This window comes from Lichenostomus cassidix, unplaced genomic scaffold (genome assembly GCF_008360975.1).
Source record: "Lichenostomus cassidix isolate B80296 unplaced genomic scaffold, HeHo_3.0 HiC_scaffold_872, whole genome shotgun sequence".
Taxonomy (NCBI): Eukaryota; Metazoa; Chordata; class Aves; order Passeriformes; family Meliphagidae; genus Lichenostomus; species Lichenostomus cassidix.
The window spans coordinates 25455-45608 of NW_028147913.1; the positions used below are offsets into that span (position 1 = coordinate 25455).

The 20154-nt window shown below is 45.4% G+C and overlaps 1 protein-coding gene across 1 annotated transcript in view; it reads left to right on the plus strand.

Annotated features, from left to right (window-relative positions):
- The window catches only part of LOC146420559 (separin-like), a 38116-nt gene extending 19458 nt beyond the window's left edge, over positions 1 to 18658 (plus strand). Inside the window, exons 12-20 of the mRNA XM_085048132.1 lie at positions 457 to 596; positions 2058 to 2192; positions 4017 to 4139; positions 7077 to 7248; positions 8403 to 8528; positions 9625 to 9781; positions 11798 to 11907; positions 13747 to 14079; positions 18645 to 18658. Coding sequence (XP_084904258.1) covers positions 457 to 596; positions 2058 to 2192; positions 4017 to 4139; positions 7077 to 7248; positions 8403 to 8528; positions 9625 to 9781; positions 11798 to 11907; positions 13747 to 14079; positions 18645 to 18658 — 1310 coding nt within the window. The remainder of the gene's footprint in view (positions 1 to 456; positions 597 to 2057; positions 2193 to 4016; positions 4140 to 7076; positions 7249 to 8402; positions 8529 to 9624; positions 9782 to 11797; positions 11908 to 13746; positions 14080 to 18644) is intronic.
- The last annotated feature ends 1496 nt before the right edge of the window (positions 18659 to 20154 follow it).

A 20154-nucleotide genomic window follows, 5' to 3' on the forward strand; every position in this document is an offset into this window, starting at 1 on the left:
CCATTTTTTTGGGATTTTTTTTGAGAATTCCCATTTTTTGGGAATTCCCATTTTTTGGGGGATTTTTTTGGGAATTCCCATTTTTTGGGTTCTAACCCCATTTTTTTGGGGAATTCCCATGTTTTGGGATTTTTTGGGGGGAATTCCCATTTTTTGGGGGATTTTTTTTGGGAATCCCCATTTTTTGGGGTATTTTTTTTAGGAATTCCCCATTTTTGGGCTCCAATTTCCCAAACCTCTAACCCCATTTTTTTTTGGGAATCCCCATTTTTTGGGGGATTTTTTTTAGGAATTCCCCATTTTTGGGCTCCAATTTCCCAAATCTCTAACCCCATTTTTTTGGGATTTTTTTTTTGGGAATTTCCCATTTTTTGGGAATTTTTTGGGATTTTTTTTTGGGAATCCCCATTTTTTGAGCTCCAATTTCCCAAATCTCTAACCCCATGTTCTCCCCAGCCCTGACCCAGCCCCTGGGCGAAGCTCTCTCCCTCTGGACTCAACTCCTGGAAAATCCTGGAATTCCCAACGTGCGCAGCTCCGAGCAAACCAAAAGCTCCCTGCAGCTCCTCACCTCCCTCTTCCTGCTCCACGCCCAGGTCAGACCCACTGCCAGCATCCCCTGCAGCTTCCAGCAGCATTTGGGGGGTTTTGGGGTTTTTTTGGTTTTTTTTTTTGGTTTTTTTTGGGTTTCTTTGTGGTTGTTTTTTCCTCTTTTTTTTCGGGTTTTTTCCGATTTTTTTCCGATTTTTTTCCGATTTTTTTCCTCTTTTTCTTCTCTCTCTTTTTCTTCTCTCTCTTTTTCTTCTCTCTCTTTTTCTTCTCTCTCTTTTTCTTCTCTCTCTTTTTCTTCTCTCTCTTTTTCTTCTCTCTCTTTTTCTTCTCTCTCTTTTTCTTCTCTCTCTTTTTCTTCTCTCTCTTTTTCTTCTCTCTCTTTTTCTTCTCTTTTTCTTCTCTTTTTCTTCTCTTTTTCTTTTCTCTCTTTTTCTTTTCTCTCTTTTTTTCTCTCTCTCTTTTTCTCTCTTTTTTTCTCTCTCTTTTTTTCTCTTCTTCTCTTTTTTTCTCTTCTCCTCTTTTTTTCTCTTCTCCTCTTTTTTTCTCTTCTCCTCTTTTTTTCTCTTCTCCTCTTTTTTTCTCTTCTCCTCTTTTTTTCTCTTCTCCTCTTTTCTTTCTCTTTTTTTTTCTCTTTTCTTCCTCTTCTCTTTTTTTCGGAATTTTTTTCGGAATTTTTTTCACCTTTTTTTCAGATTTTTTTCACTTTATTTTCCCCACTTTATTTATTTCCCCCTTTCCTTCCCCATTTCCTTCCCCATTATTTTTCACTTTTTTCCTCACATTTTCCTCCATTTTTTTGCTTTTTCTCCCCATTATTTCCCCCCCAATATTTATTTGATTTTCCCCACAATATTTATTTTTCCCCCATAATAATTTTCCCCATATTTATTTTCCTTTCCCCATATTTATTTTCTTTCTTTTCCCCATATTTATTTTTTTTCTTTTCCCCATATTTATTTTTTTTCTTTTCCCCATATTTATTTTCTTTCTTTTCCCCATATTTATTTTCCTTTCCCCATATTTATTTTCCTTTCCCCATATTTACTTTCTTTCCCCATATTTATTTTCTTTTCCCCATATTTCTTTTCCCCATATTTCTTTTCCCCATATTTATTTTCTTTCCCCATATTTATTTTCCTTTCCCCATATTTATTTTCTTTTCCCCATATTTATTTATTTTCTTTTCCCCATATTTATTTTTTTTCTTTCCCCATATTTATTTACTTTCTTTTCCCCATATTTATTTTCCTTTCCCCATATTTATTTTCTTTTTCCCATATTTATTTTCTTTTTCCCATATTTTCCTCCATATTTATTTTTCCTCACTTTTTCCCCCATAATTTCCCCACAATTTCCCCCATTTTTCCCCTATTTTCCTGTATATTTTAATATATAATTTATATAATATACATAATATAAATATAAATGTAAATAATACGTATATTATGATATATATATATATAAAATACAATTAAAATATATAATTTTTCTATATTTTCCCCCAGCCCCTCCAGGCCCTGCAGAGCCTGCAGCTCCTCCTCTCTCTCTGCCAACGTTTTGGTGACAATTTGGGAATTTCCAACTCTCTCTGTGAAATCTGTAAAATCCTCCTGAGGCTGGAATGTCCTCACCAAGCTCAGGTAAAGCTGAATTTCCTCCTGGGAATTCTTCTTATTGTTTTTTATTAATTTTATTAGTAATTTAATTTAATTTTTAATTGAATTTATTTAAATTTTTATTATTTATTATGAATTTTTATTATTATTTTATTGTTCATTTGTTTATTTGTTGTTATTTTATTGTTTTATTTTTAATTTTTATTAATTTATTTTGTTATGTTTATTTTATTTGCTATTTAATTATTTTACTACTTTAATTTTACTAGTTTATTTTATTTTTTATTATTTTATTTTTAATTATTTAATTTTATTTTTATTATTTTGCTATTTTTTTTATTATGTTATTACTCTATTTCATTTTTTAAAAATTATTTAATTTATTTTTATTATTTTATTATTTATTTTTATTATGTTATTGCTTTGTTTTATTTTTATTTTGTTTTATTTTTAATATTATTTTAATTTTTAATTTTATTATTTATTATTTTATTACTTTATTTTTTATTATTTTTATTAAACTTAGTTTTGGGATCAAAGCTCTCATTTTTGGGTCAGAATTCCCAGATTTTTCCTGGAGGATTTAGGAATTTTCTCCTCAATGGGATTTTTATTAAATTTAAGATTTTTGGGATCAAATCTCTCATTTTCGTGTTAAAATTCCCAGATTTTCCTGGATGAGGATTTGGGAATTTTCTCCTAAATGGGATTTTTGGGATCAAATCTCTCAATTTTGGGTTAAAATTCCCAGATTTCCCTAGATGAGGATGTAGGAATTTTCTCCTAGGAATTATTTTTATTATTATTATTTTATTTTAACTTTTTTTTAACTATTTTGTTTTTTTATCATTTCATTTTAAAATTATTTTTATTAAATTTAGGATTTTTGGGGTCAAATCTCTCATTTTGGGGTTGAAATTCCCAGATTTTCCTGGAGATTTTAGGATTTTTTTTCCCAGGATGGGATTTTTGGGGTCAAATCTCTGATTTCCCAGCTGGAATTCCCAGATTTTCCTGCAGCAGCTGGAATTTTTTGTGGATGAGGATTTGGGAATTTTCTCCTAGATGGGATTTTTGGGGCCAATTTTGGGTTAAATTCCCAGATTTTCCTGGAGCAGCTGGAATTTCTCCTGGGTGGGATTTTTGGGATCAAATCTCTAATTTTTGGGTTAAATTCCCAGATTTTCTTGGAGGATTTAGGAATTTTCCCTGGATGAGATTTTTGGGGTCAAAGCTCTCATTTTTGGGTTAAAATTCCCAGATTTTCCTGGATGAGGATTTGGGAATTTTCTCCTAAATGGAATTTTTGGGATCAAATCTCTAATTTTTGGGTTAAATTCCCAGATTTTCTTGGAGGATTTAGGAATTTTCCCTGGATGAGATTTTTGGGATCAAAGCTCTCATTTTTGGGTTAAATTCCCAGATTTTCCTGGAGCAGTTGGAATTTTTCCTGGGTGGGATTTTTGGGATCAAAGCTCTCATTTTTGGGTCGGAATTCCCATATTTTCCTGGATGAGGATTTGGGAATTTTCTCCTAAATGGAATTTTTGGGATCAAAGCTCTCATTTTGGGGTTGAAATTCCCAGATTTTCCTGGAGATTTTAGGATTTGTTTTTCCAGGATGGGATTTTTGGGGTCAAATCTCTCATTTCCCAGCTGGAATTCCCAGATTTTCCTGGAGCAGCTGGAATTTTTTGTGGATGAGGATTTGGGAATATTGTCCTAGATGGGATTTTTGGGGCCAATTTTGGGTTAAATTCCCAGATTTTCCTGGATGAGGATTTGGGAATTTTCTCCTAAATGGGATTTTTGGGATCAAATCTCTCAATTTTTGGGTAAAATTCCCAGATTTTCCTGGAGCAGCTGGAACTTTTCCTGGATAAGGATTTGGGAATTGAGGATTCCCAGTTTTTGCTGCTGAAACATTCCAGGATCCTGCTGAGGAGTCACCTGTGCTGCCTGCAGGGAAAGGTGGGAAAATCCCAAAAATATGGGATTTGGGGGATTTGGGACTGGGGGATTTGGGATCTGCCTGCAGGGAATGGTGGGAAAATCCAAAAAAATATGGGATTTGGGATTGGGGGATTTGGGATAAGGGGAATGGGATATGGAGGGATTTGGGATTGGGGGATTTGGGATCTGCCTGCAGGGAAAGGTGGGAAATTCCCAAAAAATATGGGATTTGGGATTGGGGTATTTGGGATCTGCCTGCAGGGAAAGGTGGGAAAATCCAAAAAAATACGGGATTTGGGACTGGGGAATTTGGGATCTCTCTGCAGGGAGAGGTGGGAAATTCCTAAAAAATATGGGTATTTGGGATAGGGAGGGATTTGGGATCTGCCTGCAGGGAAAGGTGGGAAATTCCCCCAAAAAATATGGGATTTGGGATTGGAGGATTTGGGATCTGCCTGCAGGGAAAGGTGGGAAAATCCCAAAAATATGGGATTTGAGGATTTGGGATTGGGGGATTTGGGATCTCTCTGCAGGGAAAGGTGGGAAAATCCCAAAAATATGGGATTTGGGGATTTGGGATTGGGGGATTTGGGATCTGCCTGCAGGGAAAGGTGGGAATGGGATTTCTTGAAAAAATATGGGATTTGGGATTGGGGGATTTGGGATCTGCCTGCAGGGAAAGGTGGGAAAAATCCCAAAAATATTGGGATTTGGGATTGGGGGATTTAGGATCTGCCTGCAGGGAACAGTGGGAAAATCCCCAAAAATATGGGATTTGGGGGATTTGGGAACTGCCTGCAGGGGAAGGTAGGATATGGGAATTCCACAAAAAATATGGGATTTTGGATGGGGGGATTTGGGATCTGCCTGCAGGGAAAGGTGGGAATGGGATTTCTTGAAAAAATATGGGATTTGGGATTGGGGGATTTGGGATATGGAGGGATTTGGGATCTGCCTGCAGGGAAAGGTGGGAAAATCCCTCCATCCCAAATCCCATATTTTTGGGATTTGGGATGGAGGGATTTGGGGATTTGGAAGAATTTGGGATCGGAGGATTTGGGATCTGCCTGCAGGGAGAGGTGGGAAATTCCCAAAAAATATGGGTATTTGGGATAGGGGGATTTGGGATATGGAGATTGGGATGGAGGGATTTGGGATCAGCCTGCAGGGAAAGGTGGGATATGGGATTTTTACCCCCAAATAATTGGGATTTGGGATATGGAGGGATTTGGGATCTACCTGCAGGGAAAGGTGGGATATGGGAATTCCCAAAAAATACGGGATTTGGGATATGGGGGATTTGGGATAAGGGAATTTGGGATGAGGGGAGTGGGGTGAGGGATTTGGGATATGGGAATATAGGGATTGGGATGGAGGGATTTGGGATTGGGATGAGGGGATTGGATGAGGGATTTGGAATAAGGGGAATGAGATGTGGAATTGGGATGAGGGATTTGGGATATGGGGATTGGGATTGGGGGAATTGGGATGGAGGAATAGAGATGAGGGAATCAGGGAATTGGGATGCAAGGATTGGGATGAGGGGATTTAGGATTGAGGGGAATTGGGATGAGGGGATTTGGGTTGGGGGATTGGGATGCGGGAATTGTTAATCAGGGATTTGGGATTGGGATGAGGGAATTAGGGGGGATTGGGATGGAAGGATCAGGGTGAGGGAATTGGGATTGGGATGAGGGAATGAGATATTAGGATGGCAGGAATAGGGTGAGGGAATCAGGGAATTGGGATGGAGGAATAGAGGAATTGGGATTGGGATGAGGGAATGGAGGAATTGGGATTGAGGGAATCAGGGAATAGGGATGGCAGGATCAGGGTGAGGGAATCAGGGAATTGGGATGAGGGAATAGAGGAATTGGGATTGGGATGAGGGAATTGGGATGGCAGGATCAGGGTGAGGGAATTGGGATTGGGATGAGGGAATCAGGGAATTGGGATGCAGGAACTGTTAATCAGGGAATGGGGCTGACAGGACCAGGGTAAGGGAATTGGGATGAGGGAATAGAGGAAGTGGGATTGGGATGGAGGGAACTGGGGAATTGGGATGCAGGAATTGGGATTGGGATGAGGGGAATGGGATTGGGATGAAGGAATTGGGATGCAGGAATTGTTAATCAGGGAATTGATCTGACAGGATCAAGGTGAGGTAATTAGGATGAGGAAATAGAAGAATTGGGATGGGGGAATTGGGGAATTGGGATGAGGGAATAGAGGAATTGGGATTGAGGGAATCAGGGAATTGGGATGCAGGAACTGTTAATCAGGGAGTGGGACGGACAGGACCAGGGTGAGGGAATTGGGATTGGGATGGAGGGATTTGGATGAGGGGAATGGGATTGGGATGAGGGGAATAGAGGAATTGGGATTGGGATGAGGGAATTGGGGAATTGGGATGAGGGAATAGAGGAATTAGGATTGAGGGAATCAGGGAATTGGGATGGCAGGATCAGGGTGAGGGAATCAGGGAATTGGGATTGAGAGATTTGGGATTGGGATGAGGGAATCAGGGAATTGGGATGAGGGAATAAAGGAATTGGGATGAGGGAATAAAGGAATTGGGATGAGGGAATAAAGGAATTGGGATGAGGGAATAAAGGAATTGGGATGAGGGAATAAAGGAATTGGGATTGAGGGAATAAAGGAATTGGGATTGAGGGAATAAAGGAATTGGGATTGAGGGAATAAAGGAATTGGGATTGAGGGAATAAAGGAATTGGGATTGAGGGAATAAAGGAATTGGGATTGAGGGAATAAAGGAATTGGGATTGAGGGAATAAAGGAATTAGGATTGAGGGAACCAGGGAATTGGGATGGAGGGATTTGGGATTGGGATGAGGGAATCAGAGAATTAGGATGCAGCAATTGCTAATCAGTGACTCACTCTGACCCACCAACCCCAATCAATCCCAATCAATCCCAAATTTCCCCCGTTCCCAGGTACCCCAGGCCGTCTCCCTGCTGCAGGAAGCCCTGCAGGAGCCCAGCAGCCTCAGGGCCACCAAGGCCTGGTTCCTGGCCAGGGCTGAGCGGCTGCAGCTCGTGGCTACCGTGCTGGAGCTGCCGCTAGCCCAGCTGGGACAGTCACTGCGCCAGGACATCCTGCGGCACGGTCTGTGGGGTTTGGGGTTGGGGAGGGTTTGGGGTGAGCAGGAACAACAGGAAGAGAGTTTGGGATGAGGAGGAGGAAGAGGAAAAGAGTTTGGGATGAGGAGGAAGAGGGAAAGGCTTTGGGATGAGGAGGGAGAATTTGGGAAGAGGAGGAAGAGAAAAAATGAGATGAAGAGGGAAAGAGTTTGGGATGAGGAGGGAGAATTTGTGGTGAAAAGGAACAAGAGGGAGAGAGTTTGGGATGAGGAGGAAGAGGGAAAGAGTTTGGGATGAAGACAAGGAAGGAGGGAGTTTGGGATGAGGAAGGAGGGAGTTTGGGATGGGGAGAAAGAGAGTTTGGGAATGAAAAGGGACAGAGTTTGGGGTGAGGAGGGAAAGAGAAAGAGTTTGGGATGACAAAAAGGAGGGAGGGTTTGGGATGAGGAGGGAGAGAGAAAGAGTTTGGGAATGAGGAGGAAGAGGGAGAGAGTTTGGGAATGAGGAGGGAGAGGAAATTTGGGGATGAGGAGGAAGAGTTTGGGATGAAGAGGGGAGAGAGTTTGGGATGACTAAGAGGGTGAGTTTGGGATGAGGAAGGAGAGGAAGAGGAGGAGATTTGGGATGGGATGGGGAGGAAGAGAGTTTGGATGGGGAGGAAGAGGAAGAGAGAGTTTGGGATGAGGAGGAAGAGGAAGAGAGAGTTTGGGATGAGGAGGAAGAGGGTTTGGGATGAAGACTGAGAGAGTTTGGGAATGAGGAGAAAGGGAGTTTGGGATGAGAAGGCAAAGAGTTTGAGATGTGGAGGAAAAGGGAAAGAAGAGGAAGAGGGAGAGTTTGGGATGAGGAGGAGGAGGAGGGAGAAGGGGATTTGGGATGGGTTGAAGAGGAAGGGCAGATCCAGGATTCAGAGGGAGGAGAGAATTCAGGATTGGGATGAGGATGAGGAGAAGGGAATTAGGGATCGGGAGGAGGAGGAGGAGGAGAAGGGAATTTGGGACTGGGAGGAAGCTTTGCCCTGAGGAGGAGGAGGAGAGAATTTGGGATTAGGAGGAGGAGGAGAAGGGAATTTGGGATCGGGAGGAGGAGGAGGAGAAGGGAATTAGGGATTGGGATGAGGATGATGATGATGAGGATGATCCCAGGAATGCTCAGGCCGCTGTTCTCCCGTTGTTCCAGGCTGGAGCAGCCCCAGGGTGGCTCTGCTGGAGGCGCAGAAGCTGCTGAGGAGTGTGCTGGTGTTGCTGCTGGGCAGTGAGCTGCTGGGATCTGCCAGGGCTGTGAGAGCTGAGGAGCCCCAGAGCGGTGAGGGAACTGGGAATAATGGGGAACTGGGACTGGGGAACTGGGAGTGGGGAACTGGGAACGGGGAACGGGGAACTGGGAGTGGGGAACTGGGAACGGGGAACGGGGAACTGGGAGTGGGGTTGGAACCTTTGGGGAACTGGGGACTGTGAGTGGGGAACTGGGCACTGGGAGTGGGGCACTGGGACTGGGGACTGGGAATGGGGACTGGGGACTGGGAATGGGGACTGGGGACTGGGGATGGGGACTGGGGACTGGGAATGGGGACTGGGGACTGGGAATGGGGACTGGGGACTGGGAATGGGAGCTGGGAATGGGAACTGGGAGTGGGGACTGGGGACTGGGAATGGGAACTGGGAATGGGGAATTGGGAATGGGGACTGGCAATTGGGAACGGGGACTGGGAACTGGGAATGGGGGACTGGGGACTGGGAGTGGGGAACTGGGGACTGGGAGTGGGGAACTGGGAGTGGGGAACTGGGAGTGGGGAACTGGGAATGGGGTTGGAACTTTTGGGGAACGGGGAGTGGGGGACTGGGGACTGGGAGTGGGAACTGGGGACTGGGATGGAACCTCTGGGAAACTGGGAGTGGGAACTGGGAATGGGGCACTGGGAGTGGGGACTGGGAGTGGGGTTGGGTCCTTTGGGAAACTGGGAGTGGGGACTGGGAACTGGGACTGGGAGTGGGGACAGGGAATGGGGAACTGGGAATGGAGACTGGGAGTGGGGTTGGAACGTTTGGGAAACTGGGAATGGGGTTGGAACATTTGGAAAGGATTGGGAAGGGGGTTGGGTCCTTTGGGAATGAGTTTGGATCCTCTGGGAAGGATTGGGAGCTTCAGGAATGAGTTTGGATCCTCTGGGATGAGTTTGGATCCTCAGGGAAGGATTGGGAATCTCTGAGAATGAGTTTGGTTCTTCTGGAAACCTCTGGGATGAGTTTGGTTCCTGTTGGGATCCTCTGGAATGAGTTTGGTTCGTTGGGAATGCATTGGGTTCTTTGGGAAGGACTGGGGGAATGGTTCCAGGAACATTCCTGCTGTTTTTCCCATTTTCCCCACCCCAATCCCTGTTTTTCCCATATTTTCCCCCCAGGTGACTCTCTGGTGCTCAAGTGGTCACTGCTGGGCGACTCGCTGAGCTGCTGCCGGCGGCTGGCCGAGCTGCTGGCCAGGCAGGAGGAGCTGTGCCAGGCCAGGGCCTTCTGCTGCCAGGGGCTGGGGCTGGCTGGGCACCTGATGGACACCCCCTGGTGAGCATTTGGGATTGATTGGGATTGATTGGGATTGACTGCGATTGAAATTGGGATCAATTGGGATTGGGATCAATGAACTGTGCCAGGCCAGGGCCTTCTGCTGCCAGGGGCTGGGACTGGCTGGGCACCTGATGGACACCCCCTGGTGAGCATTTGGGTCATTTGGGATTGATTGGGATCGATTGGGATCGATTGGGATCAATTGGGATTGATTGGGATTGATTGGGATTGAAATTGGGATTGATTGGGATTGGGATCAATGAACTGTGCCAGGCCAGGGCCTTCTGCTGCCAGGGGCTGGGGCTGGCTGGGCACCTGATGGACACCCCCTGGTGAGCATTTGGGTCATTTGGGATCGATTGGGATTGATTGGGATTGAAATTGGGATGATTTGGGGTTGGGATCAATGAGCTGTGCCAGGCCAGGGCCTTCTGCTGCTGGGGCTGGGCATGGCTGGGCACCTGATGGACACCCCCTGGTGAGCATTTGGGATTGGGATCGATTTAGGGTCATTTGGGATTGATTATAATTGATTATGATTGATTGTGATTGATTGGGATTGAAATTGGGATCAATGGGGATTGGGATCAATGAGCTGTGCCAGGCCAGGGCCTTCTGCTGCCAGGGGCTGGGCATGGCTGGGCTCCTCCAGGGCACCCTCTGGTGAGGATTTGGGGTCATTTGGGATCGATTTGGGGCCATTTGGGGTCATTTTGGGGTCATTCAGGATCATTTGGGATCGATTGGGATTGATTGGGATCGATTGGGATTTGTGATCAATGAGCTGTGCCAGGCCAGGGCCTTCTGCTGCCAGGGGCTGGGCATGGCTGGGCACCTGATGGACACCCCCTGGTGAGCATTTGGGGTTGGGAATGGGATTGGGATCGATTTGGGATCATTTGGGATTGATTATAATTGATCAGGATTGATTGGGATTGAAATTGGGATCGATTGGGATTGGGATCAATGAGCTGTGCCAGGCCAGGGCCTTCTGCTGCCAGGGGCTGGGACTGGCTGGGCACCTGATGGACACCCCTTGGTGAGCATTTGGGGTCACTTGGGATCGATTTGGGGTCATTCAGGAATGGGATCATTTGGGATCATTCATGAATGGGATTAGGATTGGGATCATTTGGGATCAGTGTTGGGATTGGAATTAGGATCATTCACGATTGGTATCATTCAGGATTGGGATTGGCATCATTTGGGATCAGGATCAGGATTGGGATCGTTCAGGAATGAGATTGGAATTGGGATCATTCAGGATCAGGATTTGGGATTGGGATCAGGATTGGGATTTGGATTGTTCAGGAATGGGATTGGGATCATTCAGGATTGGGATCGGAATTGGGATAATTCAGGATCAGGATTTGGAATTGGGATCTTTCAGGTTTGGGATTGGGATTGGGATCATTCAAGATCAGGATTTGGGATTGGGATCATTCAGGATTGGGATCGGAATTAGGATAATTCAGGATCAGAATTTGGAATTGGGATCTTTCAGGAATGGGATTGGGATCACCCAGGAATGGGATTGGGATCATTCAAGATCAGGATTTGGGATTGGGATCATTCAGGATTGGAATTAGGATCATTCAGGATTGGGCACATTCAGGAACGTGATCAGGATTAGGATTGGGATAATTTGGGGTCACTGAGGAGTGGTGGAGTTAAAGAAATGAAACAAAATTCCCAAGAAAAAGAAGGTTTAAGGTCAAAGGCAGGAGGCCTTGGAATAGGTTGGGAGCTTCTGGAATGAGGGATGGGAAGGGATTGGGATTGGGATCAGGTTTGGTATCATTTGGGAATAAGAAATTCAAAAAACACCAAAAATCCATTCAGCAAAAGGAGGAAATTCAGTAAAATTCAGGTAAAAATGGGAACTGCTGGAACTCCCAACCTCCCTTCCTGCTCCAGAGGCTGTTTTGATGAGGATCTGATTTTTTTCCCCAATTTTCCCACTTTTTAAAATAGTTTTCCTTTTTTTTGCCAATTTTTCCCGTTTTTTCCCAGGTGCACAGAGTTCCTGGTGCTGAAATCTCAGCTGGAATTACTGCAGGGAGAGACAGAGCTGAGCAACTCCCACCTGCAGCATTCCCTGTTCCTGCTGCAGCCCCAGCCTGGTGAGCCCAGAGATCCCAAAATTCCCAGAAATCCCAAAAATCCCATAAACCCAGTTATCCCAGTCTGGGGATCCCAGAAATCCCAGTTTATCCCAGTTTGGGAATGGGAAATTCCAGAGCTGAGCAACTCCCACCTGCAGCATTCCCTGTTCCTGCTGCAGCCCCAGCCTGGTGAGCCCAGAAATCCCAAAAATCCAGAAATCCCAAAAATCCCAGTCTGGGGATCCCAAAAATCCTAGAAATCTAAATTTGGGGATCCCAAAAACCCCCAAAAATCCCAGTTTGGGAATGGGAAATTCCAGAGCTGAGCAATTCCCACCTGCAGCATTCCCTGTTCCTGCTGCAGCCCCAGCCTGGTGAGCAGAGATCCCAAAAATCCAGAAATCCCAAAAATCCCAGTCTGGGGATCCCAAAAATCCCAGAAATCTAAATTTGGGGATCCCAGAAATCCCAGTTTATCCCAGTTTGGGAATGGGAAATTCCAGAGCTGAGCAATTCCCACCTGCAGCCTCACCCTGGTGAGTTCTGGGATCCCAAAAATCCTAGAAATTCTGGTTTGGGGATCCCAGAAATCCCAAATATCCCAGTCTGGGGATCCCAGAAATCCCAAAAATCCTAATTCTCTTGGTCTGGGGATCCCCAAAATCCCAAATATCCCAGTCTGGGGATCCCAGAAATCCCAGTTTTCCCCATTTGGGAATGGGAAATTCCAGAGCTGAGCAACTCCCACCTGCAGCATTCCCTGTTCCTGCTGCAGCCCCAGCCTGGTGAGCACAGAAATCCCAAAATTCCCAGAAATCCAAAAAATCCCAGTCTGGGGATCCCAAAAATCCCAGAAATCTAAATTTGGAGATCCCAAAAATCCCAGTTTATCCCAGTTTGGGAATGGGAAATTCCAGAGTTAAGCAATTCCCACCTCCAGCCTCATCCTGGTGAGTTCTGGGATCCCAAAAATCCCCAAAATCCTGGTTTGGGGATCCCAGAAATCCCAAAAATCCTAATTCTCTTGGTCTGGGGATCCCAAAAATCCCAAATATCCCAGTCTGGGGATCCCAGAAATCCCAAAAATCCCAGTTTGGGAATGGGAAATTCCAGAGCTGAGCAATTCCCACCTTCAGCCTCATCCTGGTGAGTTCTGGGTTTCCAAAAATCCCCAAAATCCTGGTTTGGTGTTCCCAGAAATCCCAAAAATCCTAATTCTCTTGGTCTGGGGATCCCAAAAATCCCAGAAATCCTAGTTTGGAGTTCACAGAAATCCCAAAAATCCCAGTTTGGGAATGGGAAATTCCAGAGTTAAGCCATTCCCACCTCCAGCCTCATCCTGGTGAGTTCTGGGATCCCAAAAATCCCCAAAATCCTAATTATCTTGAGCTGGGGATCCCAAAAATCCCAGAAATCCCAGTTTGGGGATCCCAAAAATCCCAGAAATCCCAGTTTAGGGATCCCAAAAATCCCAATTGTCCCAGTCTGGGAATCCTAGAGATCCCAGAAATCCCAAATTTGGAACAGAGTTGGATCCAGGTTTTTGGGATCCAGGTTTTTTCAGCATCCAGGTTTTTGGGATCCAGATTTCTGAAACCTTTTTTGGGCTGGAAAATCCCAAATTGGGAACAGACTTATTTCCAGGTTTTTGGCATCCAGAGTTTTTTGGGCTCCAGGTTTTTTGGATCCAAGTTTTTCCAGATCCAGTTTTTTTTTTGGGATCCAGGTTTTTCAGGATCCAGTTTTTTTGGACTCCATTTTTTTGGGGATCCGGTTTTTTTTGGGATCCAAGTTTTTAGATACCTTTTTTTTTTTTTCTTGAAAAATCCTAATTTCTTTCTCTCCCTCTCTCTGCAGCTCCCAAACTCCCTCCCCACCCTCCTCTCCGATCCAAGATCCACCTGCAGAAATTCCACCCGGAAAACCCAAAACCAAACCCCAAAAATCCTGAAAATCCCCAGAACCCTGAAAACCCCAAAAATCCTGAAACCACCAAAAACCACCCCGAAAACCCCAAAAACCTCAAAAACTGCAAAACCCCCAAAATTCCTGAAACCACCAAAAACCCCAAAATTCCTGAAAACTCCAAAAACCCCAAAATTCCTGAAAACTCCAAAAACCCCAAAATTCCTGAAAACTCCAAAAACCCCAAAATTCCTGAAAACTCCAAAAATCCCAAAATTCCTGAAAGCTCCAAAAATCCCAAAATTCCTGAAAGCTCCAAAAACCCCAAAAATCCTGAAACCACCCAAAACCCTTCAAACCCCAAAAACCCTAAAAACCCCAAAACCCACCTTGAAAACCCTAAAACCCCCAAAAATCCTGAAACCACCAAAACCCCTGCAAACCCCAAAAACCCCAAAAACCCCAAACCCCCCGAGGAGGATGAGGAACCCCAAATCCTGCACGGCCCCTCTCTGCTCTCCCTCTCCCCTCCCTCCCTCCCCGACAATCCTGCCGCTCTCTCCGCCTCTCCCACCCTAAAATCCGGGAAAAGGAACGTTCTGGAATTCCCGGAATTCCTGGCTCACCCTTTGGGGTGTCCCTGTGGGGTTTGCTCTGATCCCATCCTGGAGCTGCTGGCGCTGCGCTGGCTGCTGGCCTGGGCCAGGGGGACACTGGGGACACCCCAGGGGACACTGGGGACATCATTGGGGACATCCCAGGGGACACCGCAGGGGACATTGGGGACACCCCAGGGGACACCCCAGGGGACATCAGAGGGGGTGGCACTGGTGTGGAAGGTTCTGGAAAGGGGGAAACGGGCCGGGGAGAGGCTGGCCGAGAGGATTTGGGGGATTTTGGGGGTTTTTGGGGTGAATGGGATTAATGGGAATGGGGACAAGATTCGGGGGAATGGTGGGATTGATGGGATTGGGAATGGGGTTGGGAATTTTGGGAATGGAATTAATGGGAATGGGGTTGGGATTAATGGGAATGGGGAGAGGATTTTTGGGAATAGTGGGATTTTTGGGAATGGGGTTAGTGGGGATGGGATTGGGAATGGGGAGAGGATTAGTGGGAATGGGATTTCTGGGAATGGGAATGGGGATGGAATTAGTGGGAATGGGATTTCTGGGAATGGAGATGGAATTAATGGGAATGGGATTGGGATTGGGAATGGGAATGGAATTATTGGGAATGGGATTTCTGGGAATGGAGATGGAATTAGTGGGAATGGGATTTCTGGGAATGGGAATGGAATTATTGGGAATGGGATTTCTGGGGATGGGATTGGGAATGGGGATAGGATTTTTGGGAATGGGATTGAGAATGACAATGGGATTTGTGGGAATGGGGAGAGGAGTTTTGGGAATGGGATTTTTGGGAATGGGATTGGGAATGGAGTTGGGAATAAGGGTGGAATTAATGGGATTGGGGATGGAATTAATGGGAATGAATGTGGGAATGGGGATGGGAATGGGATTGGGAATGGGGAAGGATGTGGGGGTGGGAATGGGGAGAGGATTTCTGGGAATAGGATTGCTGGGTTTGGGAATGGGATTTTTGGGAATGGGGATGGAATTCCTGGGAAAGGATTTAGGAATGGGGATGAGGATGAGATTCCAGGGAATGGGAATGGAAATGGGATTTCTGGGAATAGGAATGGGAATGGGGAGAGGATTTTTGGGATTGGGGATGGGGATGGATCTGGGAATGGGGGAACCTCAGGAAAATGGGATTCCATCGGGAATGAGGAACCTTCTGGAAATAGGGAATTTTCTGGGATCAAAGACACTTCTAGGGACAAAAACCCACCTGGAAATGGGGAATTTCCTGGGAATTTGGACTTTTCCAAGAACGGGAATTTTCCCAAAAATCACAACTTCCCAAACAGGAATTTTCCCGTCAATCAGAACATTTTTGGGACCAAAGAACCTTCCAGAACCTCCCAACCCACCCCACCCCCCCTGCTAGCCCCCCAGGCCGAGTTGGTAGCCACAGCTTACTCCACACTAGCCCAGCAGAGCCTGGCTGACCCTTCCCACCCCTGGGATGAGAGTTTGGAATTGGGGTTGGAATTCCTGCGATCCCAAATCCCCAACCCCAGGGCCGATTTGGGGGTTGCCATGGCGACCATGCTGCTGGCCAAAGCTGTGGCCACTTTGGGCCACTTGGCTGCCGGGTTGGGCTACGAGCCCCAGAGGCTGCTGGCTCGGGGTTGGACCCCAAAACCCCCCAGAAAAACCCCAAAAATTCCTCCCAAAACCCTAAAAACGGCTGGGGTTGGATCCCAAAAAATCCCAGCGATCAGGAGCTCCAAAATGCTTCCCAAAAGTCCCAAAAATCTTCCCAAAAGTCCTAAAAATCTTCCCAAAAGTCCGAAAAATCTTCCCAAAAGTCCTAAAAGTCTTCCCAAAAGTCCGAAAAATCTTCCCAAAAGTCCCAAAATGCTTCCCAAAAGTCCCAAAATGCTTCCCAAAAGTTCCAAAATGCTTCCCAAAAGTCCTAAAAGTCTTCCCAGAAGTCCCCAAATGCTTCCCAAAAGTCCCAAAATGGTGCAGAAAAGTCCTAAAGTGGTTCTGAAAAGTCCCAAAATGCTTCCAAAAGGTCCTAAAAATCTTCCCAAAAGTCCTAAAATGGTGCAGAAAAGTCCCAAAACTGCCAAGGTTGGACCCCAAAAAGCCAAGGTTGCACCCCAAAAAGTCAAACCGCTCAAAATCCCTAAAATGCTCCCCAAAAGCCCCGAAATTCTCTCCAAAAGCCCCCAAACCACCCCAAAAATCCCCCAGACTTCCCTAAATAGCCCCCAAATTACCCTCAAAAGTCCTAAAATGTTCCCCAAAAGCCCCAAAACCGCCCCAAGAATCCCAAAAATTCTCCCCAAAAGCCCCAAAATTCTCCCCAAAAGCCCCCAAATCCCCCAAACCGCCCCCAAACCCACCAAACCCAAACCCCACAAACCCAAACCCAAAACCCCAAACCCAAATCCCCCCAAACTGGAGGAGATTTTCAGCGTTTGGGACTCAAACCTCCCGAGGCCTTTGGGGTTCTGCAGCCCCAAATCCGCTTTGGCCCCAAAGATTTTCCCCAAAACTCCCTTCAGCATCTTCAGCGAGGAGGTTTCACCCCAAGGGGGGCAAAGGAAGATCCCAAAAGCCCCAAAAATCCCAAAAAGGGTCAAGTCACGGGTTAGGGTGAGTAGGGATTGGGGTTTGAGGAAAATGGTTTGGGGGAAAGTTTGGGGTGGGAAATTTGGGGGAGAGAAGTTTTGGGGAGGGAAATTTGGGGGAAGGGAAGAGTTGAGGGGAAAAGTGGGAAGGAAAATTTGGGGAGGGAAGTTTTGGGGGAAAGTTTTGGGGAGGGAAATTTGGGGGAAAAATTTTGGGGAAGAGTTTTGGGGAAAGTTCTCTGGGGAAAAGTTTGGAAAGGAAAATTTGGGGAGGGAAATTTGGAGAGAAAAAGTTTGGGGAGGGAAATTTGGGAAGTTTTGGGGGAAAGTTTGGAAAGGGAAATTTGGAAAGGAAAAGTTTTAGGGAAGAGTTTTGGGGGAAGTTTGGGGAGGGAATTTTGGGGGAAATGTTTTGGGGGGAAATGTTTTGGAGAGGGAAATTTGGGGAGGGAATTTGGGGGAGTGGAAGAGTTTTGGGTGGAAAATTTTGGGGAGGGAAATTTGGGGGAAAGTTTTGGGGAAAGGTTGGGAAAGGAAACTTGGGGAGTGGAAGTTTGGGGGAAAGATTTTGGGGAGGGAAATTTAGAGAGGAAAAGTTTTTGGGAAGAGTTTTGGGGAAATAATTTGGGGAGGGAGATTTTGGGGAGAGAAGTTTTGGGGAAATGTTTTGGGGAAAAGATTTTGGGGAGGGCAATTTGGGGGAAATATTTGGGGAGGGAATTTTGGGGGGATTGTTTTGGGGGAAAAGTTTGGGGTGAGAAATTTGGGGACGGAATTTGGGGGAGTGGAAGAGTTTTGGGGGAAAATTTTGGGGAGGGACATTCGGGGGAGAGAAGTTTTGGGGAAAGTTTTGGGAGTAATGTTTTGGGGGAAGTTTTGGGGAGGGAATTTGGGGAAAATATTTGGGGAGGGAATTTTGGGGGAAATGTTTCAGGGGAAAAGATGGAAATGTTTTGGGGAAAGTAAAAGTTTTGGGGAAAGGTTGGGAAGGGAAATTTGGGGAGGGAAAATTTTGGGAAGGAAAATTTTGGGGGGGAAAAATTTTGGGGAAGAGTTTTGGGGAAAGTTTTCTGGGGAAAAGTTTGGGAAGGAAAATTTGGGGAGGGAAATTTGGAGGAGTGGAAAAGTTTTGGGGAGAAGTTCTGGGAAGAAGTTTTTGGGAAATGTTTTTTGGGGAAAAGTTGGAGGGAAATTTGGGGAGGGAAATCTGGGGGAGAGAGTTTTGGGGGAAAATTTTGGGAAGGAAAATTTGGGGGAAAAAGTTGGGTGGAGGAAAGTTTGGGGAGGAAGTGTTTTGGGAGAGGTTGGGAAGGAAAATTTGGGGAGGGAAATTGGGGAGAAGAGAAGTTTAGGAAAGGAAATTTGGGGGAGAGGAGAAGTTTTGGGGGAAAGGTTGGGGAGGGAAATTTGGGGAGGGAAATTTGGGGGAAAGGAAAAGGTTTGGGGAGGAAAAGTTTGGGAGAAGAGGGAAAATTTTAGGGGAAAATTTGGGTTTTTTTGGGGCAGGAAAGTTTTGGTTTGGGAAAAACTTAGGAAGGAATTTTAGGGGGAAAATTTTGGGATGGAAGGAAAAATTTTGGGGTGAAATGAGAAATTTTGGGGTCAAAATTTGGGGAAAAAATCCTTTTTGTCCCCTTTTCAGGTGACTTTCAGTGACGACAGCGACCTTGAGGATCCCAAATTCCCTGAGGATCCCAAATTTCCCCCAAATTCCCCCAAAACCACCCGGAAAACCTCCTGTGCCAGGAGGGTGGAAACCCCAAAATCCCCCGAAAATTCCCCAGAATTTGGGATTCAACTCCGCAGGGGGAGGAGCAGAAAAAACCCCGAAAAACTGGGAGAAATCCCAAAAATGGGGAATTTGGGGAAAAGGGGGAAAAAGGGAAAAACGGAAATGGGAAATTTGGGAAAAGAGGAGGAAATGGAAAATGTGGAAAATCTGGAAGAGGGAAAAACTGAAATTGTGGAAAAGAAGGAAAAAAGGGGAAAAACCCAAATGGAAAATGTGGAAAAAAGGGGGAAAAGGGGAATTTCCCAAATGGAAAAAATGGAGATTCCAAAAATGGAAAACCTGGAAAAGATGGAAGAGGGAAAAAGTGAAATGGAAAATTTGGAAAAAAGGGGGAAAAAGGGAAAATCCCAAATGGAAAATGTGGGAAAAAGGGGAAGAAGGAGAATTCCACGGATGGAAAATCTGGAAGAAGAGGAAAAAATGGGAATTCCTGAAATGGAAAATGTGGAAAATCTGGAAAAAATGGGAATTCCTGAAATGGAAAATGTGGAAAATCTGGAAAAAATGGGAATTCCTGAAATGGAAAATGTGGAAAATCTGGGAAAAATGGGAATTCCACAAATGGAAAATGGAGAAAATCTGGAAAAAATGGGAATTCCAGAAATGGAAAATTTGGAAAAGAGAGGAAAAAGGAGAAATCTCCGAATGAAAAATGTGGAAAAGATGGAAGAGGGAAAAACTGAAATGGAAAATGTGGAAAAGAAGGAAAAAATGAGAATTCCTGAAATGAAAAACATGGAAAAGAGGGAAAAAAGGAGAATTCCCAAAATGGAAAATGTGGAAAAAATGGAGAAAAGGGAGAAGAAGGAGAGGAAAATCCCCCAAAAAGGGATTTGGGAAGAAAGAGGGAAATGGGAATTTTTTGGGGTTGAGGAAAAGGAAACTCTGAGAGCAAAGGAGGAAGAGGAAATGGAAGAGGAAATGGAGTTGAGCTTTGAGTTCCCCTTGGAGCCCCAGGGTGAGTTTGGGGGATTTGGGGGATTCCCACCCCAAAAATGATCCCAAAATTGATCCCAAAATTGACCCCAAAATTGCCCCAAAAATGATCCCAAAACATCCCCTTTGTGACCCCAAATTGCCCCAAAAATGATCCCAAAACTGCCCTAAAAATGATCCCAAAACTGCCCCAAAAATGATCCCAAAACTGCCCCAAAAATGATCCCAAAACTGCCCCAAAAATGATCCCAAAACTGCCCCAAAAATGATCCCAAAACTTCCCCTTTTTAACCCCAAAACTGCCCCATTTCTGACCCCAAAACTGCCTCTCTGTGATCCCAAAAATGACCCCAAAATTGCCTCTTTTTCACCCCAAAACTGCCCCATTTCTGACCCCAAAATTGCCCCAAAAATAATCCCAAAA